Source organism: Tetrao urogallus, assembly GCF_951394365.1.
Source record: "Tetrao urogallus genome assembly, chromosome: 8".
Classification (NCBI taxonomy): Eukaryota; Metazoa; Chordata; class Aves; order Galliformes; family Phasianidae; genus Tetrao; species Tetrao urogallus.
Window position 1 is genome coordinate 19,787,530 of NC_136821.1, and position 25,015 is coordinate 19,812,544.

The 25,015-nt window shown below is 40.1% G+C and overlaps 1 protein-coding gene across 1 annotated transcript in view; it reads left to right on the top strand.

Annotated features, from left to right (window-relative positions):
• The window catches only part of MAP3K20 (mitogen-activated protein kinase kinase kinase 20), a gene marked incomplete at both ends in the record, with an annotated part of 81,104 nt that overhangs the window by 40,983 nt on the left and 15,106 nt on the right, over positions 1 to 25,015 (top strand). Inside the window, 7 exons of the mRNA XM_079538952.1 lie at positions 3,754 to 3,860; positions 9,191 to 9,326; positions 20,452 to 20,496; positions 21,443 to 21,473; positions 21,594 to 21,733; positions 22,882 to 22,944; positions 23,987 to 24,079. Of these exons, the coding sequence (XP_079395078.1) occupies positions 3,754 to 3,860; positions 9,191 to 9,326; positions 20,452 to 20,496; positions 21,443 to 21,473; positions 21,594 to 21,733; positions 22,882 to 22,944; positions 23,987 to 24,079 (615 nt within the window). The remainder of the gene's footprint in view (positions 1 to 3,753; positions 3,861 to 9,190; positions 9,327 to 20,451; positions 20,497 to 21,442; positions 21,474 to 21,593; positions 21,734 to 22,881; positions 22,945 to 23,986; positions 24,080 to 25,015) is intronic.

A 25,015-nucleotide genomic window follows, 5' to 3' on the forward strand; every position in this document is an offset into this window, starting at 1 on the left:
AGGCGAGGGGAGAAAAATGTTTTCAATCTTTGAATCTGTAATAGGGCTGTTCAAGTTCTAGGTCAGTAATTATTGAAGAGCCCTTCCCATTGGTAACTACATGTCTTATTAATAACTACTCCTCAATTAGCATCACTATTAAAGGCCACAGAAGAATTTTTGGATCTTTTAGAGTGTGCATTGCTGCACATACTAGAGCGCATACTTGCTCTTTAGATTGCTCCAGCCAGATGTATGAGAATCTGGAAGTCTGTTGCTGTATTTGCAGGAAAGGGAGGGATCTGCACATAGGAAAAGGGATGCCTGAGCATCAAACCCTGGCCTGGGTTTGAACTGAATTTCTGGGATCGTTGTTCCCGGATACACGCATCAGAGATGTAAAGAGCAAATAGAAGGTTGGGTGAAGTTTTCTGACAGTCTGCTCTTTACTGCTCTTTTTCATTCAGCTTCTTGTTTTTTAAACAGTTATAAATGCCTTGTTCACATGAGTGAAATGAAGTAATCTCTGGTCACATTTTGGGCATGTGACTGACAAACTCGATCACGTGTTGGGAACGGATCAGTACTTACAGCTATCAGAATGCCTTGATAAAAGACTGTGAGGCCTGCTTGAGCCAAAAGATGGAGCACATTCCTCTAAAATGCCGTACTGTGCAGCTTTCCCTTTGGCCAGGATTAGCTTAAGAAAATCAGCGGTAGATGTATGAACAAGTTACTGAAGGTCAAGTGAGAGTGTCAGCTGCTCAAAAGCAATTGCTCATATGCATAATTTCAGCTCGCAGAAAGCCTGAGGCATTTTTGTGACTTAGCCCTGAGAAAAGAGGGATGTGCTTTTACTGTGGGGCTAAGGAGTACTCTTAGGTGCTGCAAACAGCTGCAGTGTCAGACACTGCTCACACTGTAACCTCCTCGTGGGCATGAATATGGCTATTCACTTGCTTTGAATTTCTAAAAGTTTGCTTGTTCTTGGAGAAAAATGACCATAGTGTGCTGCTCCAGGTGATGTATATTCAAAGTCTTCACGCAGTTTAAGCTGTGCAGGTGAAACAGTCCCTGGTGGGTTCAAAGTATTTTACTAAAATGCTAATTACTAATTACTTTAAATCAGTAATTATTTAATAATTTCTGTGGTAATGGAGTGTCTTAAATAACTACTACCAAATGTAAAATCTCTATGAAATAAGCAACCTTTGCGTTGGTACTAGAAAAATTGTACAAATGTTGCTCATCACTAATGCTTTCATTTACTGGGGGCACCTGCTTTGGAAGCACAGGTGAGTGCATATTTGTAATTTCCTCTGTTCCCTCTGTTTATCCCCACTTTAACTTCAAAGATTATTACAAATTATTTTATGTTTTGATGGAACTCAGAAATTTGAGAAACAGAGAAGCAGCAATAAAGGAAAGGCATATGGTTTAAATATCCTGGTTTTAGGCAGATGCGTCTAGTGAGAAATACCGAGTGGAAGGAAACAGTGAAAGCATTAGCCAGAACTATTTCTGGAGAAGCAGATATATTTTAAAGATTTTTTGCATGATACATACAGATATGAAGGGAAACAATTTTCAAAGGTGACTCATGCCTTGACATTTTGAGTCTCTTACAAGGAACCATTTATGATGCCTGGCTTCCTGGGAAGTACCAAGCAGCTGTCCACTGGAAATAAGACTTTTTCCTTCTTCTTTTTTTTTTTTTTTTTTTTTTTTTAATAAAAATAAAGCTCTTCAGCTTGAATTCCCAGCTTCAGCAATCACCTCTTGCCAGTCTTATCCAGGTTATCAGTCTACACCTAGAGTGCACGTGTTAAATATAAAGTCTTCATTGCCTCTGGGGAAAGAAACTGACAAAAACAAATACCAATGTAGGTCTGTGTCTTGCTGTTTTCTGCACCTCCAGAAAAAGCTATTACCTGTATGTCTGGCATCTGTAAAGCTGGCAGAATAGCTGACAGCTGTTCACAGAAATTGCACAGCCAGAGAAGCTTTGTCAGTACTGTGACTGTACAGTTATTCTAGCTGCAGTCATGAAACAGAACAGCTTGTTTTCAGCCTGTAAAGATTTGCTGCACACCAGCTTGGTCCGCTCTGTGTAGGTCCAACAGAGTGTGTGTTGTTGCTACTCTCAATCAGTCTATTGGTGCTTCAGCCTCCCTTGCTAAAAGCCCTGATCTCTTGCCATTGCTGTTCTTAACTCCAATTTTTCTAGGCAGGCCTGATGGCAGTGCTGATGATGTTCATTTGGTTCATTCTTGGGTCCAGAAGCATCGTGCATGCAGGGGGGCTGCTGCTTTCCCCGCCCCTCTGTGAGCCCATCTCTGAGGGCAAGGGTCCCCATTGGGCTTCTACACTGGGAGCACATTAACAAGTGCACACTGTGCTGCTGAAAGGCTTGTTGCATGGTGGGCTGGAGGCCAGACTGTACAGGCACAAGTGGTTGGGGCAGGTGCCACAAAGAAACCTGCGTAGCTCACTCCACTGCCCATTTGCCCAAATTCATGGAAATGGACCAAAAAGCGACAGACAAAGCCTCCAGTCACTGCAGCATTACAATATAAGATAGCTTGTCTTTTTTTTTTGTTATGCATTTGACACTTTTTCATGCTGTTTGACATTTAAAATAAAGAAATTGTCTTCTTTTACAATGTGGAAATCACTTGGATCTTCCTGGGAGAGACACCTCAGCATTGTTCCTAATTGTTTTTGTGCTCCCAAATTAAAATGCACGTTTTAATTGCGGCATCTGTAATTTTAGCAGGAATGGTATAATTAGAGGCGAGATACAGAGAGAATGCGCATCATTCCCTTATTATATATCTACATTTTGTTTCAACCTTTTGTCTCAACTTTGTCTGGAGTCTGTCAAACAGACTAACAGAGTCAGCGTTCTTTCAAGAAACACGTTTTACTCTGGCTTTTTCAGTTACTCTCCCACTTCATAGCTTCATTTCGGGACTATAGGGGAAGCATAAAACGCAGAGAAGCTGTGACTGCTCTCCGTAAGTGGCGAGTGTGCTTGTGCTGTCAGCACAGTGGCTGCTGGGCACAGAGCTGGGGACAGAAACTTGAACAAATGAGTCCAGGGCAGTACTGTTCCTGTGAGCCCTGCTGGCAAAGGGAAGGCAGCATCATTTAGCCCAGATCTCTGCAGCTGCCCAGGCTACCCATTAGCTAACCAAGTAGAGGGTTTTCTGGAAAGTGTCCTTTTCTGCAAGAACCAAGCTCTGCAGTCAGGCGACCATTTGTGATGGGCAGCTAATAGCATCTCCATGCATTAAAGAGTTTATGTTAGTTCCTGTAAAAGCCATCCGTCTAATGACCAGTTGCTGATTGGTCCAGCCTTCTCTCTGAGGTGCTATTTTCCTTCTTAGCTTGAGGCAAACTTCATTTATAGAATAGAGAATCTTTATAGTTATTATTATTACTAATGTTGTTTAATGTTTTTATTGCTATCCCAGGAAGTAGTAAATGGTTATTTAGGTAGATACAGGAGAATAAGCAAAGGTTGGAGTCTTACTGGCTTGTGTGACTCTTTCCAAATTTAACATTTCTTCAGTTGAACAAATTAAAAAAAAAAAAAGCATACAAAAAAAAAATTAAAACTTTACATTCCTGATGTAGATGCTCTGTCCAAAAGTAGTATCCCAATTTCAATTGCTTGTAGTCCATCACTTTCAGCTGAATGAATGACATTGCATAGTAATAGTCATATATGAATGCAAATGATGATTCTTATTTTTTATTTTTTTTCCTCAGAAAAGGCCATCTTTCAAGCAGATAATTTCAATTCTGGAATCCATGTCAAACGACAGCAACCTTCCAGACCAGTGCAATTCATTCCTGCATAACAAGGCGGAGTGGAGGTAAGCTTCCTGCCTCCCAGGATGAAATGACATGGTTTTCCTTTTTAGTGGCAGAAGTCCATACTGTTTTCAGATGGACATCAGGCACTGATGAGGTATTGGCAGAAAAATTTCTATTTTTAGAACACGATTTACCTTGTTGTTTTTCAGGAATGCTCAGAATGTTGTGAAACTTGTATTAAGAGCCAATACACTTAGCAGTACACTATGTTTATTATTGCATTGGTTTTGGTATCACATTATTTATGGTTTTGTGATTCACATCTTAAAACCAGCAACATGTTTTCAGTGAGGGCCAAACAACTCAGGTGTATGTACTGTTTGATGCAGGTTTAACAGGAAGCATATAGACAGTATGTGTTTATTTTAGAAAAAAAAAAGGACATAAAGGAATAATTTTTCAAGTTAAGCCTTTATTTGTCTTCACTTGTGTTTTGTCATAGTTGTAGCCCTGTATCCAGGCCAGCCCTGCTTTTGCAAAGTGCGTTTGCAGATACGGAATTTTATCTATTGCCGATCATAATTTCTAGTCAAGCGTGATTATAAATGGAGATGAGATTTGAGAAAATAGCAGTACAAGCCCTATTTTTACATTAAAAGTGCCAGCTTGTTTTACCAGTGTGCCAAAACTTCAAAAAATGTCCCCAGAGCACATTTGTCAGTTGGAAAGCCTGCAGCCTCACAGTACATCCTGTGTTTGGAAAAGCAAATTGAAAACAGATCTGCACAGGCAGAAGACTTTTACCAGCCGATTGCACTCGGTCTATATTAAGCAGCTTGGCCCCCCTCCAGCTGAGCAGGGAGCAGAGCTATTAAAGGTGCCCCACCTGCACCGTGCTGCGGCAGGAGCCCGCAGAGCACGGGGACAGGAGCAGGGAAACGGGCCTTGCAGCAAAACCCGAATCCCGTATCCCCTTCGCGGACTTCCCAGTAAAACCGAGACTTGTGCTTTTAATTGGAAGAAGTGGAAAAAGTGACTGGGAGCCGGGACGCTTCCCCGGTCACATGGCAGCGGTATAAATAGCCGGGACGGCTCCTGCCCTGACTCAGCAGCGCGCTGCCGCGGCCCCCGCACCGCCAGCACCGGCGACGGCAGCGCGACACCTGCTGGCGGCCGCCCGCCCTGTGCCCGCTGCCGCCCCGGACCCGGCCCGCCGGCCCGGCCCGCCGCCTCGCTGCTTGCTCACGCTTGCGCTGGCTCCGGTGTGGTGCTGAATGGCTCCGCCCGTGCCACGGCTTTTGCGGAATGTCACTGTCTTCCCCTCAGTTCTGTATTTCAAGGCTTGCTGCCTAAACTAAGGAAGCTCGTGATCTCGCAGAAGCAGCCAGTAAAACGAAATTTGCCAGAATGGGTTTGTGGAAATGAAACCTCATTTTAATGATGAGCAAGTACTCAAAATCCTTTAGCAGAAACAAATATTTATTTAGTTCTTACCAAGACAGCAGAGTAAAAGATGCTGTAGTTGTCAGTAAACTTTATGGAGTCGATTCATTTTTTGGAGTGTGATCAAATATTCAAGTTTTCACCAAAAAAGTTATTTTGATGCACCTAAGCTGCTGTATAAGGAATGGTTGACAAGGTCTTAAAGGAATGCAATGTAGGAACAAAAATCTTTCTTCTGTGAAGTCATGCCAACATTTCTTGACCATGGAGAGTTGTGTTAATGGTAAAGTTGGCAAATTTTGTTTCTGGATGAACAAATAACGTGGAGACAAGGAGATGTGAGAGAGAAAAGATGAATTTGGGATTGGGCATGACTTGCCTGAAAGCAAAGATGACTTCTGAATTAAGCTAAAATAAAAACACAACTGCAAGAAGTGCACAAATTGCACGGGGACTCGTTCAGACACTGGGATAAGAGTGGTTCTCTTGTACGTGAATTCTAGTAATTGAGGTGGAAGTCATGTCTGCATGGAGACACACAGGAAGGTTAAAACAAATTAATAGGAAGTATGAAAAAAAAAAAAAAAAAAAAAAAAAAAAAGCAAGTTAAAACAGATTAAAGGCTTGTATGCATAAAGTGATCCCAAGGGGTAAACCAAAACAGACTAAGACCATTTCTTACAAGAGCTGTGCAAAAATTTAATGTGCTTTATCTTCTGCATTGAAAAATCTTACCTTTTACTCGTGGCTTTATTTATTCATTTATTTACTATCCCATCATCATTTGCAAAGAAATAACAATGGGGAAAGAATTGGATATGTTACCAAGAAATAGAAATTTTTAATAAAGCCTGGCTGTCAGAGCACTGGAGAATGATGGAGGGAAAAGTGAAGGTTATGCTTAACCTGCAAATTAGTAATACAGATACTGCACTTTCATGATGATGCTGCACTTACCAAAGTGAATCAAAGTTGGGACAAGTTGGGTCGCGTTGTTTCGCAACTCCATAATGTGTTCTTTGACCAGCTGGCATTAGAGCAGAATGTGCTGAGTCCATACACAACTGTGCAGGTGAAAGGTCAAAATGTAATTTATCATTTCTTTAATGTGGTCTTACTGGCAAAATGTAATGGTATTCACGTTTATTATTAATAATGATTCAATCTCCCTGTTCTATAATGTCCTTATTTTATTTCCTTACTGTTCTATGCCTTACATTTTTATAAGGCAGCATTGACACACTGTCCTATGACTGAGTTGCACAGATCTGCCTTATGTTTACATTCATGTTCTTTCATATCTTTGGAGCTCTTTCCCAAGTCACTTTTATTATGGTAGAAAAAAATTGGTGTTGAAGTAATGATGTTCCAATTCATTGAGAAATCGCATTTGTCTGCATTTAGCCACGTGTACTAACTGCGTTTCTTGAACTTGCATCCTTTCCCTACAAGCAACTGTTCAAATGATTAAAAGCAGTCTATTAGTGATACTTATATTAGTGTACCACTAACAATTCAAGACATACAAACAAATACCACTCATTGTTTTTAATCTGTGGCTGTTTATCATTATAATCTCTAGTAACAGTATACACATTCTTCAGTGTCACAGAATGAGATTATTCTAGAAAGCAAGCAAGCTGAAACTGTAGATGCAAACAAATATACGCTCCCTGCAATGCATAATGTTTCAAGCTGCTTCATTTATGAAGGAAGACTCATTAACTGGGCAATGTACGGTAGCTTTCTCTTTTAATTACACAGTTTTATTATACAGCGGAATTATTTTCTGGAATGCAACTGTTTTTGCAGACTGACCTTTTATTGTAAGAGAAGTTTCTAGTTAATGAAGAGAGATAATTGCAGCACAAAATAGATTTTTGACATATAGAAAGCTATTGTTACCAAGACATTGCTAGTGCAGAATGTTATCTAAAAGAGAGCCTTAATTTACGTATTTAAAAAATTACAGAGTTGCATGTATGTTGCAGTGATGTTGAGACCTAAGAAAAGTAGTGTGCAGCAATCCTGTAATTGCTCCGTAGTTGCTGTAGTAGATTGAGGCGTACATGTTGCGCTGACCAGGAAGGGTTTGTGACAAGGAAACGAATGCTGGGAAAAGAGTTGCTTTCTGACCTTCTGTGCAGTGCTTTTCAATTTAGAGAATCACAAGATTTAGTCAGGAATTCTGCCTAATGTATGTATCAGAAGATCTGTCTGAAGCATTGCTTTCAGTATTTTCTAGGAGTTTTAAAACAAATGTTGAATTTGCTGTTTATTAGGATATATGATGACTTTCCATCCATCACAGAGATGAGCCCTGACCTTTACATGCCTAAAAAAGAGAGAGAATTTTTCTTGAAATCTGAAGCATAATAATTGTGAGGGACGTTTGTTCTGACCACCGCACTGAGCAGCTCACTCAGCATGGTTTAAGTGGGATAAATGCCCTTGCCCCAGGTGGCTGATTTTTGCAGTGGAATTAAGCGTGGTGGTAGAGTTTGCAGTAGTTTCACACTCTGTGTCTTTTCATTGGACTTCTGTGAACACTGCTCTCTGTCAGAGATTTCTTAATATAGTAGAGCATGTACAGAATTTAGGATATTTAAATTCTCTCATTTACTTAAGTAGGCTCTTTTGGTATGTACTTTCCCACATTAAGAGCCTGAACTCCTTTAGTGTGATAGAGGAGAATAGCTAAATCAGTCTGTATTAAGACAGAGGAAAAAAAAGCACTTTACTTTTTACCAAACAGAAATGACAGCTACCGTTGTGGTAGACCTTCTATTTTCTTATTGTAAATATCAGAAGGAACAGATTTTCTGCAGTATGTTAACAGAAGAAAATATTGTGAAAGTTTGAGCGGAAGTGTTTGGCATTGCCAATTCTTCCTAGCTATCTTAAGAGCTCTCTTCAGGATCGGTCTCATTAGAAGCTTGCTCTCTTTTTTTATAAGCAAAACAGAACACTGTGATGGACTGTTCTTACAATGTGAATGAGAAGTAACTGAAGTAACTGTTTGCTAAATAACTTCAATACAAATGAAGCATCTGATGGAATTTTTTTCCTTTGGTTATCTTACAAGCAAAAAAATGTAGCTGCATTTACTGATGAAATTACTTTTCTCTGTGTTCTAATACACACCCATGCCTTTGCAGTGCTTGTTAAATTCTTTTCCAGAAGCAGACCAGTTCACGAACACACTTAAAAGATACTATTAGAAATCATGTCAAAGGAAACCACTTGTTTAAGGGATGAAGTACATGCAATGTAACCCAACAGAGACCATATCTAAGTTCCTTTGAATACAGCCTTTGCTTCCTGTCTTTCTTGTTTGTCTCACCTTTGCTTGTGTGGTAAAAAGCAGAAAAAAAATGTAAACCAAATCCTTTAATTAACTATTCCTAACTTGAGAAGCTGGTGACCATTTGGAGGGCTGGATCATATGCTTTATGTTCTTGCTCATATTTACATGCTCTTATCTTGACCTAGAGAAACAGGAGGGTTAGCAGTGAAAATACTGGAATCTTGAATCAAGTAAAATTTATGGCCATTTTATAAAACTAAGCAAATGGGCTTCTCCAGACTAGTCACATTGTATTGCTAATGATTGTCCCATTATCTTTACTTAGTACAGTGCTTTATGGATAATATATTTCCTGGAAAAATGGCATTTTCGTTTTTAGAATTTTATTATAACATGGCATTCCTACTCTTTTTAAAATTCTGTTTTTCTTCAGTTGGAGGTATTATGGTTATTCTGAAGTATAAATATTGCCAGTTGTTCTTAAAGCTTTGAAAGGCTTTGCATTTGGTAATTAAATGAACTGCTTGAGTTAGTATTGTACTTTTTAGCCTTTCACATTTAATTAACATTCAAGTGGGAATTATGAACAATTTATATCTGTCAAGAAAAGACAAGACGTAACAAATTGTCTCCGTGCAGATGTGAAATTGAGGCAACCTTAGAAAGACTAAAGAAACTGGAGCGTGATCTGAGCTTTAAAGAGCAGGAACTAAAGGAACGGGAGCGGCGTCTGAAGATGTGGGAGCAGAAGTTAACTGAGCAGTCCAATACTCCTGTAAGTAGACAATAATTCATCCTTTCATTTTACTTCAGAAAGCATTTCAAGCTTTGCCTATGCAAATCTAGGGATACACCAAGGGACTAGTGCTCCAGTTTTCTTTGTGTTGTGTTGGGTCTATTTTGTAATATCACTGCAAATAACTATATTATTTTAAAAAAAAAATTAATGTAATACATTGGATATCAGATATTGCTTATAGTTCATTTTGTGCCCTGGGCTTTTGAGTAGTTTCCCATTGATTTAATTTCAGTTCTCAGCATTAAAATTTGGTTGCATTCAGTAAAGTCATTTTCAACTAGAAAGTTGTTGACTTTAAATGGACACAGCATTTGGTCTTAAAAGTAAGATTGTTTGTTGCAGAAGAAAGCTTGAGATGCCTATGTATTTTTTTTTTAATATTCTTTTAATATGAGAAGAAGCAAATTTCCATGCCATGGAAGAAGGTCAAAATTAGAGCTGTTAATTTGGGACTTTGTGCATAGTTAGAGTGCATGTGCTCATGCTGGCTGGTGGGACCTCCACATTCTTAGTAATAAACTGAACCAAAAAAATCCTTTGTATCATCTTGAATTTCTTAATGAAGTATGATATCCTCAGTGACTGATTGGCAGAAGGAAGACTACAGGGTTAGTGCCTGAATAAAAGCATACTATGACAGAATTGTTGCTAAGAAAAATACTGTTATTAACCCGCTTGTTTTTAAAGTACTAGCCAAAAGAAGTATGAAATTGAGTTTGCAATAGCATCTTATGTACTTACGCACAATTGTATCTCACTTATATCACTGATTCTGATCAGAGCCATTTACATACAACTTGTGTTTAAGGCAGAGCTTATTCCTACTGTTTGAATGAAGTTGCATTCATGTTCCAGCTGTGACCATGTAAAGAAACAATGAAGAATGAATGTTTTCATATGTGCAGATAAACTGTGTGTTCTTAGATATCCCTGTGTCTGCTTTAATGCTTGCAAACTTCTAGTAACTGAGCTGTGGACTGTCGTCTGTCTTGCTCACAGCATGAGACACAGCTTTAATGAGCAAATTTTTTTGCAGGCAAGGCCGTAGGGTTTTTATGCTGTACCTGCTTATGACTTCTATTTTCTACTTGTATCTGGTATTGCTGAAAGTGTGAAGCATTGTGCAATGGCCTGTTGTGCAGAGCATGAACTATCTTTTCTGCATAATATTAACGCAACTCTTCTATTGCATTTAAGTGCAATTTCTTCTAACAGAAAAATAGATATATTTCTTTTTCCATAGATCTCTAGTGAACTGTTGCATGGAACAGCTTTAAAAAAGAAAAAGAAAAAAAAAAAAATTACATATTGACAAAAATTGACTTGTTCTAGCAGGATCGGTTTCTTCATAGCGAATGTATTTGTAACCAGTGCCATGTAGAATTTCAACTCTTTCTTAAATTCATAGCTATATATCATTTGGAAAACATCCCCGGGCATTCTCTCTGCAAGTTGTAATCCTTGGAGTCAGGTGTCTCCCTTCGTCCCTCAGTTCAGGGTACGTCTGCTTAGCAATGCCAAACCATATGATTGCAGCAGAGAGGTGCACTGCTTGATTTTAAGCTACCTTGGCTGTCAGAACAGTTGTGAAGACATGCAACCTGGAGCTAATAACACAGCTTAGAGTGCCCACTAGGCTTGTGCTTGGTTTTTAGCCAGCTCTAGGCCCTGTTCTGTCTCAGATGGTACTGTTGTCCCTGCTGTGCACTCTGCAGTCACTTCTTCATTTTGCTCTGCAGCAAAGACAGGAGGCCAGCAGACACTTTTAAAGTGGTGTGCGGGAGGAGAAACTCAAACCAAGTGAAAGGGAAACAGGGAAGCTGACTCTGCCACAGAGTTGGTAGAAGCTTCATCCTGGAATCCCACATGGTAGGTAGCTCTGAGTAGTAGAAGACTGTGCCTATTCCAAAGAATAAAGCATGTCTTTGTACACGTCAGCATTGTAAATCAGCACGAGAGAAAGATAAGGCCAAACCTTACAAACACTTCTGTGACAGTAGTGTTTCTCCCTGCTCTCATTTTGACTGTTTCTGCTGTGACTCATGTAACAGACACCTCCAGGTCTTATCCCAGCAAATTTCCCTTGTGCAGAGTGTCTTGCACAAGGGAATACGGAGCTTTTTGCAGGAATAAAATATGTCCACAGCTCTCTTTTGAAAGACAACCTGGCTCAACAAGGGAGGTCCATGTAGCTAAACCGAATTTCGTATAGAGGAGGACAGCAAGCAAGACATGAAATCTGAAGATTCACCTGTGGTGTCATGCACCTGCAGGTCATCATTTAAGAACAGTGACTTGTATGGAGACAGAGGATCCCAGCGATCTATAAAAGGCCTTGATGATGGTCACCACATGTAATGTGACAACAAATATGGGTCTTGTCACAAAGAACTCCTAAGCTTTCAAAATAACAAGACGTGGTAAAATGTGGAGGAAGTTAGGTTTTTATAACCCACAAAATGTACCATAGCTGTGGCCTACTAGCACCTTAACCTCTTGACAAACATTGCATAGTGACACAGAAATATGTTTCAGAGGAGAGTTCTTCTGCTTTGTTGATTATGAAGGAGTTCTTCCCATGTTTCAGGGGATGCATTTCCATGGTTCTTAAGCAATTAAAACGCTGATAGCGGATTAAAGAACTACCTGGCACTCAATCAGTGTGCTGAGCATCTTGTTTCTGTGGTTATTTCTTGTTTTTCCTCTATATCAGTAGGAGCTATTTATTTTCTCCTTTTCTAGGAGCTATTGGTGTTCTTGATTTAAGTGGTGTTCTGGTGATCATCTTTTCCTGTACAGCCAGGTGTATGTAGGCTTAGCTGGGGATCATGTAGACAGCCGTAGGACACAAGAGAGTGTTAAGAGCTCCCTTGTTAATTTTACTTTCATTTCTTAAACAACAACCACTGACTTTTGTCACCACAATGCAAATGGAAAGCCAATGTAAGTAGGAAAAACCTGAAAGAAACAAAAGACAGATATTCTCCTTTTTAAATCATAGACAGTTAGTTAATGAAAGTGGTTTTGAAAAGAAATGGGCACACTTTGAGCAGCCTGGCCATGAAGCCTCCTGTATGGCCATGGCACCAGCATAATCCTCTCATAACCTGCTGCGATCAACTGTTGTCAACACTTCAGTCAGTTTTCTGATTAGCTTAAAAGAAAGATGTAGAAAAAATGACTTTGGGGCAGGTCATTTTTGGGGCAACTTTGAAAAGAAAGACCATTTCAGTTGTTCACATGTAGCTCCTTTGCTCTTGCTTTAGTTGGTAGCTTAATTTAGGTCCATACACCTGAGGATTTGCTCCCTGTGAAAAATAGGCAGGTGTTTCACTGAAGTTACTTGCTGTGGCACTCTGAAGAGGCATTGTTATTTAGCTGGGAATGGTTTCAATTTGTAAAACTCTGTAATTGCAGACTGACAAAAGAAAACACAATTTTCTGTAGATGAAGATTAAATCAGTAGAGATTTAATATCATGTGCAACCAAATGAGAGATATCTAGAATTTTATACCACTGAAAAGATTAAAAAAAAAAAAAAAAAAAAAAAAAAAAGAAAGCCAACCAAGCTGAAGAATCTGACCAAGCAGCCCCCTCATCCCATGCCTGCTTCTCTCTGGAACAGTTTCCAGAAGCAATGTGCTGTCAAGCTCAAGGTGGTTCCTGTCTCCTTTGAATTGGTGAGAGGCCTGTTTCTGACTGTGGCCATAGCAGGATGACCCTTTCTTCTTTTGAGTATATGCTCAAAAAGAGTCTTTGCACAGATAATACTGCTACTGTTATTTCTAATATTTTTGAGGGCTGCTTCTTCTGCACCAAACTTCAGGAACTTGTTTGGGTTCTCTATTCTTAATATGATTGATTCTTCAATCCTGAAAGGTTCAGTTAAGCAACTAACTCAGACTTATGTTGTGACCCAGGAGTCAGTTGACCTGGTTAGAAAGCATTACAATCTGTTTTATGCTGTACAAAATGAAGGATTGAAGAGCCTGAACCTCCTTTGATCATGAAAGCTCTGCTACCTGTGATTCTTGCCATGTAATTCTGTGATTTTGCGCTTCCTTTTGAGAACAGTGAGCACAGAATTAAGCAGTTGTAATGAATTCTTGAACTCCATGTTCAGATTCACTAATCATTATGCTTTCTGTTTATTGCCAACTAATCTGGTGGTGTCTTTTTCCTTGATTTTTAAATTGGTTCTAACTTTCACTTTTGCTCTGTCCTTTCCTTCTTCAAATAGTTTCTCTTACCTCTTGCTGCAAGAATGTCTGAGGAGTCTTACTTTGAATCTAAAACAGAGGAGTCAAAGAGTGCAGAGATGTCATGTCAGATCACAGCAACAAGTAACGGGGAGGTAGCTGGCATGAACCAAAGTCTGAAGGCCTTGATGATGACGGGCTTTGGGGATGTCTTCTCTCTGAACCAAGCAGGATCTGTCCTGCGTTCTGGAATGCAGATAAACATGCAAGCCAAAAAGAATTCTTCTAAAACCACCTCTATGAGAAAAGGAAAGAAAATCAACATGGCTTTGGGTTTCAGTGAATTCGACTGGTCAGATGACGATGATGATGATGATGATTTTGATGACACAGATGATAGCAGCGAATGAAATCAGTTACAGAATTAAATCTGAAATCGGTTTTAGCAAAGCAAAACAATAAAGTTTGAGAACAAGAATCCTGTCAGTTTGGTCTGTTCAAATCCTGTAAAAGAAAAAAAGTGAGACACTTTCCAGGCCGAGCATGTTTGTGTGTAGGAAGACACTGTTCTTGTTTAGACTGCGTTGACTTATTTCTATTTTGATGAAATTTAGTACTAAACTTCCAAAGTAATTGAGATTACTATTAAGAAATATGATTATGTCTGTAATTCTTGATGCCTGATTACAGAAACTATGGCTTGATAAACTTAAGAACTGAAAACACTGGGGGAAACTTCAATGCCTTTAATGCAATTAATGTACTGCAAATTTTTCTGGTTTTTTTTTTGTTGTTGTTGTTTGTCACTATCTTTACCCCTTTAATTGTCAATCATATGAATATACTTGTGCTTTCAGATTTGCTGTTCTCCGCAATCCAATCTTTCTCACTGTTGCAGTGAAGGGGTTTGCTGTGTTTCTATTTTAAAGCTTTTTCAAGGTGAGGTTGTGGGAAGTCACAAATATGTTTCTAGGAAAAGAGAAGCTTAGCTGAGAGAAATAAAAGGGTAAGCTAAATACACAGTTTAAAAACCAAGTAGCAGCAGAATCCAGATAATCCCTATTAGTAGATGGTTTGTATAAATGCTTTTCCCCTTGCGTGTGTGTGCATGTGTATATAATTCACTCTAGCAAAGCGAATCGCAATCAGACTTCTGCATCCATTATCAGATATTGTGATCTAGAAGCTAATTTTCAGTTATGTTGATGTAAATCCAGGAAGCCTCATTAACTTTGATGTACTTACTCGGGTACCTGAGAGTAAAAATGGGTGTTAGCAAATTTTGATTCTGTTGCTTCTCTTAAGGCACGTGTGCTATCCTTACAAAAGGACAAGGAAAAGTCATGGTGACATTTCAGCTTGGACCCTACTTCCGTGGCTTATGTGAAATTCTCAGTGGTGGCAGCAATATGAGGAATATTTACAGTCCCTGAGTATGTGGGGTTTTTTTGCAGCTAAATCACCTCTAAAGCATTGCCACTACTGTTATGACTTTCCATAAAACTCGGCATGTAACAATCTGCTGCAATAATTGCCTGCCAGGCACTTGTGTTGAGAGCAGTGAGTATTTTTCTCCTGATGACCCCTTTAGCAGTAATGCAGGAGGAGGGAGGGAAACCGGCACAAACACAAATGCAGGTTAGAAAGGAAGCTGATGTAAAATATTTGCCCAAGGAAGAAGGACAGCATTTTAAAAGGGATATGTTACTGTCTTGTTCAGCTACAGTGGGAAATTCCATAAGGAATACAGTCAAAATTCCATTCTCTGTTACTGGAGGGGTTTCTTTTATGAAAACTTCTGGTTTTGAGCAGCTTCTTTAATTATAGGCTTGTCTGTTACACAGCTCTAACCTATGTATTATATGAGTATTTTTGTAGATTGCTTAGAGAAAAATGGATACATTAGATAACAGCAGGCCTGAAATCATTGCATGTTCAGACAACAAAAGAGAAAGTTCTTTGAAGGAGTTTTCCCAGAGTGATGAGTGGGGAACTTCTTTGCGTTGTGAGACAGAATTGTTTTATTCTGAAACGCCAGCGCTGGTCTGGTAGCCTGCGAGGCAGTGAGTGCTTCAGCCGGAGCTGGCGTGCTCCACTCAGTTTTCACCAGTCTTGGCCCTCCAGAATGCTTCCTTTCAAGTAGGATATCATTCCTCATTCCCCTTCTTCCTAACAGTTGCAGGTTCATTGGCTTGAAGTTAACCCTCAAGCATCAGGAGGCTTTTTCATGTCTGAATTGTAATATACATGATGTGATAAGCTTACTCTATATCCTGGAGGCAACATGCTCTTTAGACACAGGTAGGGATGGCATTTTAGGTCCATCAAAGCAATCTGACTTTAGAGAGAAGAGATGCTGAAAGAATAAACTGGAAATAAGAACAAATAGGCTATTTCCAGTGCAGATTTGCACTCTTTCTATAAGTTTATGTCTGCTAACACCCAGAGCAGTTATATTATTTTTTTTTAACTTCCACATTGCACACAGGAAAATTTGACCTAATATGTACACTTAAGATGTGTGTTGTTGCGCGTAGATTATTGTACCACATATGCAGTGTTGTACAGCTTTAACTGAAAACAAAATTTCATTCAGTTTGATTAGCGTTCAGAAATTACTTGTCCCTAGCACTAATGTTTTGCACTTTTTTTAGGATCTGACACTCTCAGAGCACTTTATACATATTTATATTTGTGTAAGTTTTAATTGAATTTTTTACATTCACTCCTTAGTGTTTACAGAATTTAAAATAGTCCTTGAGTAGTACACTACAGGAATTCTTAGTTAAAAAATACCCAAATTTGGGTCTCTTTTCAAATTTTTATACTTACCACCCATGTGTGTGTCTTATTTCAGCAGAATATTATCAGAATTTGGTAACATGCCCCTAGGAGTTTTGGCTATTTATTTAGTTCCAGTTCTTTTATGGGGAAAAAAAATAGAAAGAAAAAAAGATTTTATTCTTTACCTTGTACACACTTTGCTTCTCAAAGCAAGTTTAGCTGTATTAAGAAAAAATTTAGACTCTCTTAAAACAACTTGCTTCATGCTTAAAGTAGCAAATATCTCTGAATTGTAAAGAAAGTTAAGATATGACAGATAACATATGATAGGCTCTGTTGGTGCAGTTCTATCATCACAGTATTATACTTAGGATATTGGCTATGCTTATAAGAAAGAAACGATACTGATTGAATTTTTACTTTCTGTGATGGCTTTCATAACAGATGTCTGCAGTTTACAAGCCAAAAATTGCATGTGAGAATCAGCTTGTTGTTTCTGCCTCTGACAATCTCCTAGCTAGATAAAGATTTTGGAAGCATCTCTGGTGGCAGGTGTGTTGTTTGGAGGAGATCATAATATTTTCATCTTCCAGACCTGATTTTACTCTGCCATGTAGTCTGGCCTGCTTTCTGCCTGTGTCAGCAGCACAGAAGTCCACAGCCACTTGCTGTGCCATCTTAGGAAAGCATTTATCAAACCCCAGAAGTATTTCTCTGGCTACTCTGGGCTGTGAGCAAAATCACCCAAAGCCTTCCCATTCTTCGTGCACCTCTAAGCACACTCATCTCCATCGGTCCTTTTGGGGTCCCAGATTTCTCTGCCTTTCATAAAGTTCTGCAGGTATCTGCAGCAGAATGGTTTTGCTGTACTTGACAGAGGGGAAATGCAAGAACTGGGCCTCAGCTTCTCATTTTCACCAGGCTGTTGTTCTGCCAAAATTTACTAGGGTGGCTCAAGAGAAGAATGGTGAGGATTGTCTGTTGGCTCGCTTAAAGATACAGAGTGAGCTGGGACCAAGACAGGATGTCCTAACTCCCAACTCTGTTTCTTTTCCTTCAGCGTTGGGAGAAAAAACAGGGGAGGAATTAATGGCGTAAAACTCTTAATCTGGTCTTTTTTTGTGACTTGATTTGACCAGTTTTGTGACCACTAATTCCTTGCGTGTATGGGGTGTAGGTGGTGCATCCCCAGCTGGCTGGAGGCCTGGCCTGGAGTTTGTCCCATCTAGCTATGGAGGCTTTGGGGAGGTGAAGTCTGGAGTAGCTCTTTGTCTCACAGTCTTGTTTGACTTGTCTTTATTGTTTGAGCAATTCTGTTAGATGTTGATTCCCTCTCCTTCTAGATGTTGAAACAGTTATTAAGAATTAAATATTTGTTGAAATAACAAGTCATTTTGCTCTCAGCAGTAGTAGTAAATCTATAGTGTGCATACTGCTATTCAGTATGCAGCAGAGTCACCGTGTCTTTAATACTGTAGTTTCTTTTTCTGTAATCAGGCAGCTTTTACAGGTTTTCAATAGGACCTCTAACTTGACAGAGGTTTTGACTACAGTCCTATGTTCAGGTAAAAAGATAAGTTCATTTAGTAATTTTCACAGCCCTTAAAATGCACTAGTAGGAATCTGGAGGAGAATCCTTTCTCCTTTTCCCCAGACTTCGACTTGGTGTATACACTGTAAAATCTGCACAGAGATTTCTGATGTGTGAAGATTTAACTTTGAAAATGTAGAACCAACAACCTTCTTTAAACATTTTGTATTGTGTGCTAACTATCCATATGCCTTTGAAAGTCAGATATAGTCCACTGCATTTCTTGCTTTTGCACTACTGAAAAAGTTTTGTACTGAATTATAGAAATTGATGCCACTTACACTTCAGGTGTGAACGGATGAAATTTGGATAGAAGATATTTTCAAAATAATCATTCTCCCTTCTGAGAAAATGGTGAGCACAGTGCCTGTGCCAAAACTCTTGTGCTGTAAACTGAATATATAATTTGTGTGGAACATGCAATGTTACACTTCTGTGTGGTAAAACCTTGCAGCGTCAGTTACTCTCTTTATTGCACTTGACATATGATGTCTTGTTTTATTCACACTGTGGATTTGATTTTCCAGTGTAAAAACATAGCATACAACCAAAAAGAAACCATGCAATGTATTCAATTTCCTCAATTGGTGTCATGAACTTTCTATTGATGTGAACTTTTTCCTTTGCTTCTCTTTGTTCCAAACTCTATTTTGCAATAAACATTTTGACAGTAAATTTTATGCATCTGTGTCCCTGTGTAAAATGCTGATGTTTGAAGAGTTCCTTACTGTCTGGTGGTTCAAGTCATTTTTATGTTACTCACTGTGTAACATTTCTACTTTACTCTGCCCATCTTTTCTTTCCATTTTTTTTTAAGTTTTGAAAGAATATGGGATATACTCTGTCTCTGGTTATATTTGAATGTGGGAAAGCCTGAAAACATCTATTATGCAATCAAAAATGCAGTACTGGACTTCTGCAGTGAGTGGTTTAACCATACCAATTATTCTACAAGTTCCTCACACAGCACCAGCCCTTCTGACAATAAGTACCCTCAAAAGGCACGACTCACTGCCTTCGCAAGGGTCTTTGTGGTGGCCATTTGCCCTTCCTTGGGCTCAGTTGTTGCCTCAGTGCTGCTGCCCAGGCAGCAGGTATCTTTTAGCACAAGATAAGACTGACTAGCAGTAAGTAGATTTAGAAGATTGTCTTTACAATGCCATGTTTTCAGTAAGAAATTCGAGTCTTTTTTTTTAGCAAGCACATTTTCCCATCTGACATTTCACTATGATGCCTTTGGCACTGTCCGTTTTGGGGTTGCAGTGGGCAGGAGGATAGGTGTAAAGGCCCACCAGGTCCTTCTTGCAGAGGTCTTTCAGATCTTTCAGATCTCACGGATGATTTGTGCACAGCAGACTGTAATGGTGATGGTAGGAGGAAGAGGGTCTGAAGAGTCCTCAAGCTCAAAGCAGGGAGCGGATGTCAAAAGCCTCCCAAAGTTATGGAGGACGTGTCAAGGAACGTTGGGCAATCACAAATCCTCCAGTGGGAGCTTCACGTGAATGTTGTGATGGGCACAGCTGGAAGTTTTGGGTGAATTATACTAGAGCCTGGTCTTGGTACTGGAGATCCGGGGATGTGCTCAGGTTGGGCCAGAAGGGACAGCTCTGCTGTGGGCTCAGCTGGGCACAGACAGGGTGAAGACCTGGCCTGTGCCTGGAGACTAGGGTGCTCGCAGGCCAGCAAAGCTCACTTACTGGAGGTAAGAAGGGCCTGGAGGCCAGTGGGTAACTGAGCTGTCACTCTCTTAGGTCACTGTTACATACATCAAGCTTACAAGCGCATCATGGCATGGAGCCTTCAGGAGATTCTGACTGTCCAAATGTGTACATACAAATTAATATTAATTCTTTTTCTGGATAAGAATGCAAATAAGGTGAAGCCTGGGTAGCATATGCTTGTGTGAGTAAAACAGCAATCAGTATTGCAATGAGGTCTTCTACTGTGTCAGCTTTTACAAATCATCCCAGAATTTCACATCTGTCCTTTGTGGTTTCAAGAGCTACGACAAAGCATGCCACATGTCGGCTGCAATGCCAGAGGGGGCTGGGAAGTGCTGTGCTCACAGAGCCTGTTATGGAGCGTTGGCAGAAACCAGAGGAGAATTGTCCCAACAGGAAGACTGGCCACAGCAGCCTGACTCCAAATCCTGTTTTCTCTGCTGTCTAGTGGCAGTTTTACTTCCTTCTGCAGAAAATATTCCTCATCATTTTGGATGGTGTCATAATCACAGCATTGTTTTTCCTGCAGAAATGGTATCGAATCCATAACAAAAGCAAAAGCCTTTTTGTAGTATCAAACAAGAAGGGAGATAGCTGGAGTAAGCCCGCAATCAGTTTGAATCCGAAGGGTTGTTCTGTTGGTCTGGGAAGTACGCTCTGGTGCCCCATATGGGAGTCGCGGGTTAAAGTCCTCCCCTTCACTGGAGGAAAAGAACCAAATAAAAGCCACCGGAGTGAGTTTTGGGTGGAGGGGAGAGCAACAGTCAGATGTTTTTTTTTTTTTCAATTCGTATCTCTCACACAGTTGCTGCCCTCCTTTGATATTTGTGCATGGACTGAAGAAGATGTGGTGAGTATCTTGTGTTAACTTGGCCAGTGCTGTGCTGCTGGAGCTCTCTGCCAATTGCGGTGGGTATGGAGGGAATATGACCTGGATCAGAATATCTAGGTGAGCTTTTACTGCTATTTGCTTAGTGGAACTTGTGTCCCAGAAAGGCTTTTAAAATGACCATACATAAGTTAAGAATTTATGTGACCCTGATTAAACAGATACATTCTTCAATGTCCGGAAAAATAATCTGTGCTGTGAGTTTTCAGCAGCCAGAACTGCATTCCTCAGCAATCATTTAGGAAATGTGGAAGTGCTACAGGAAGACCTGTCTGAGCAAGGCTTTTCCTGGAGAGTTTAAAATGGGTTTGAAGGTTTTATCTTGCTGTATGCTATTGGAATGGAAATTAACTGAAAGTTAAGGGTATATTAAGGGGTGTGGGCTATCTCGTAGTAAAAAAAAAGGCATTGAGCCTTCTTTTTGCGCTTTTATTTAAAAGCTAATTAAAATGCTAAACCAGTAAAACCAATTATTCATCTTTAGCATGTCACTGTGTCACAGTGGTTCTCATGTCCCATTTAGCACTCTTCTGTATGGTGCAGCATGGGATTGTTTAGCTAAGGCTTATTGAAGGACTCCGTGTAAAGACAGTGCAAAAGCCAGGATAGCTCTTGATGCTTCTAAGGGCTTAACTAAATCCCATTTATCGTGTGGCAGGTTGCTATACTGTTTGCCTCAGTCATTTTGGTTGTTCTTCATAATGATAAGCTAAGGAATGGAGCTGCAAAGTAGAAGGCAGTCTGAAAAAGATAAATAACATTGGAGAATCCTGAATCCTTTAATGAAAGCTTATAAATATTCTTAACATTAATTTTCTAAAAGAGTGATTTGTGAGCTCGAAGTAATATAAAATTTTGCTAACACGAACTTCCAAGATTGATTCTTTTTTTTTTTTTTTTTTTGCAGTTTTTCTGGATGCAACAACTTACTAGAAAAGGTAAAAGCTGTTCATATGTACCTTCATGTTCATATTAATGAATACAAATACGTTTATCTGTCTTTTTCTTCCCTCATCGAAAAGCCTTATGGATTTCTGAATAACCTCTCTTACCTTAAGGCGATGCTTCTGGTGAAATGAATGCATATGCTAGCTTGTTTAAAGAACATCATATCACTGGAAAGCGATTACTTCTTCTAGAAGAAGAAGATTTAAAGGACATGGGAATCATTTCCAGAGGACACATCATCCACCTAAAGGTATCTAATAGTATATGTTGAACATCGGAGTAGATTATAGTGTAGGTATTGAGAGAGATTTTACAGTTTTATAGTAGCATTAAGTATTTTTTACTTGTAAGTTACAAAGCAAAATAGAGAGCTTGTTTGGTACAAAAAGAATCAGAGTTACAGGTTCATATGGCTCTGAAACCCAAAGAACCCTGAACGTTCTGTGAGGTGTGAAATGTGCCACGATCTTCATTCTCTTCCTCATCTATGAATTTTGTTGAGGGCGGGACTGACAATGCTGCTGGAGATTTGTGTAATAGGGCAGAGCCATTTATCCAGCAAAAAGCTTTGGATATCTTCAGAGTGCTGTCCCATAAGATTTTTCTTTAGCTAAGAGAGGATCAGGTATGGAGAAATTTTTTGAACTGAAATCTCTAAACTTCCCCACTTAGACTACTTTTAAGCTGATTGATGGCCAGGTTGCTTTGCTTGTAATGCTTTGTTTCCTGGTCTTTTGAATATATAATGTTTGTTATGAATTCAGACAATTATGGTCTGGAAAATGTGATCACAACAGCAATAATGGTATTAATAATGTATCCACAGGAGATAGTTACATTTTCCTGGCTATCAGCTTTGGAAAATGATCTCTCTAAAAGCAGCATCTGGGATTCTGTTGGGTCTCAGTGACTTTATACCACAATTTACTAGTAAAGAGATACTTTTATCGTAATTGCTAGTCCTGCAAATTTAGCTTCATCTCTGTAAGTCACAGATTTATTCCTCTTTGCTCATCAGCCATTTTTCCATAGCACATACCATTGCTGATATCTTTAATTTACATTTCCTACAGGGAAAATTATTGAAACTTAATAAAGTCAATAATGCCCAAAATGAAAGACTTTGGCTTCCTGGGTTGATTGAGCATAAATAAAAACAACCCCCAAGCATTTATTTTTTTCTGATTAAGCAGCTCAGATTCTGAATGTGAAATGTGGTCGATCTACTGAGACAGTTTCCAGAGCTGAGCTGTATTTTAAACTGCAGTCACATGCCCTGATGTAGCTGCAATGAAAAGCACAGCACATGCTGAACTGCTCTGCTTTTCATGCTGGTATTTGTGATATTTGATGCTGAATAACGCTCATTGGATTTTGTTGTTTGTTTTTTTTTTATAGACTGCTATTGAGAAGTTAACCCATGACTACCTAAATCTGTTTCATTTTCCACCATTAATTAAGGCAAGTCTCATTGTTTATAGAAGAAGTGCTTCTCATGTTGGTATAAATACTTCACTGCTTTCACGTCTCAACTTTCTGCCATTGGCAGGAGGGCGAGGCAGCTGCTTACACAGCAGCTCTGCCACTGCTTTTGACAAATGTGGAAGGTCACCAGCAGCAATGGGTTGCATGAGAACAAGTGGTATGATAATAGATGTTGTTTTCAAAGAGGATCTCAGATGTTGTCATGAAACCAGTGCTGGGTCCAGTCTTGTTCAACATCTTCATCAATGACCTGCATGATGGGATAGAGTCCACCCTAGGCAAGTTTGCTGATTATACAAAGCTGGGAGGAGTGGCTGACATGACAGAAGGCTGTTCTGCCACTCAGTGGGACCCGGACAGACCGAAGAGTTGAGCAAAAAGGAAACTGATGAAGTTCAACAAAAACAAGTGTAGAGTGTAAAGGAATAACTGCATGCATCAGTACAGCTTGAGGCTGTCCTGCTGTAGAGGAGCTCTGCAGAAAAGGATCTGGGTGTCCTGGTGAACAACAGGTTGGCTGTGAGCCAGCAGTGTGCCCTTGTGGCCAAGAAGGCTAATGGTATCCTGGGATGTATTAAAACAAGCATGGCCAGCAGGTTGAGGGAAGAGATCCTTCCCTTTGTCCTCGTGAGGCCACATCTGGAATATAGTGTCCAGTTCTATGATCCAGTTCAAAAAAGACAGGCATCTCCTAGAAAGAGTGCAGTGGAAGGTGACAAAGATGATAAAGGATCTGGAGGAAACCCCAAAAGGGAAATGAAAACCTGAACACCACTGCCGTGCTGTGATTGCAGTGCTGGTGGCTGCTGCAGTGTCATGAAACTGTGGAGCAGGAGCCAGTATCTCCCAGCAGAACCACAGCACTCTGCTGCAGGTGACAATGTGAGCAGCAGGCTTATGACATAGGAAAGGCAAATCCTTGTTCCCAGAAAAGGCCTTGCTTCTGCCTCCTAGAGGGCTGAAGTAGCTACGAGCTCTCACCTTTTTATTTTTATTTTTTCCTTTTTTTTTTTTTCAGGACTCTGCGGGTGAAGCTGGGGAAAACATAGAGAAAGTAGTGAATCTTGAACTCGTTTTTGGCTATCACTTAAAGCTGGGAAATGGTCCAAAGGTAATCTGGGCGTGTTGTATCAGCTTGGCTATCTTTTTAGTCGGTACCCAGAGTGTCCCGTGTCTTCTGGATGCAAAAAAAAATGAACCCTCTTGTTCTGGAAACTGCAGAGCTAATTAATGTCAAGGTAGCACGTAGGGCTGAGCAGTGATAAGCAGCCATGCCTGAGAGCGAGCATGGGAGAGCACAGTGATGCAGAAAGCTTTGAATGAAAGCTCTTGTTTCCTTACCAACAGTTTTTCTAACTGTCATTTCTGTAATTTGGGCTTTCGCTTTGTTCCTTTATCCCAATGAGTGTGCAGTAACAAGCCATTTATGCAGAAGAGCCTGTTCAGACAGAGGAGTTTGATGGTGAGAGACAGTTGGGCAGCAGCATGTGCATGGTATCTGTGGACATGAGTTGGTTGTGCCTCAGCAGAAAGGTGGTGTCTGGCCCTGCAGCTGCGAAGAGATGGACAGCATGTGGCACGCATGGCTGGGGAGAACAGGACAGGTCCCGGTGTGGCTGTATTCCCTCACAGTGCAGTGGGGAAGTGCAGCCCACTGCAGACAGCGAGACCGCTGTGCCAGGGTGGTCACACGACTGCCAGAGGGCCGCATCCTGACCAAACCTTGGCTCTGCACTGCTTCAGGTACCTCTTGGCACACCCTGTGTAGTGGGAGCGTTGATGACCCCAGATGTTCCTGCAAAGCGTTTCCACCACGTTGTCTGTTCTTGAGAGCAAGGATTATCCCATGCCTTTCATTTTCTTTATCCAGCCTGCCACGGACTTTGAGTTCAAGGGTTTTAGAATTAATTATCTATGTGAAAATGGTGTGCAAAGCATTTCTGAGTTGAAGTCAGGGGTTGCGACAGCAGGATTTGTTTCTTTTTGTATTTGGCAGATCTGCATTGTGTGTCCACCCCAAACTTGTGGGTGGCTGACTTTCATCTTG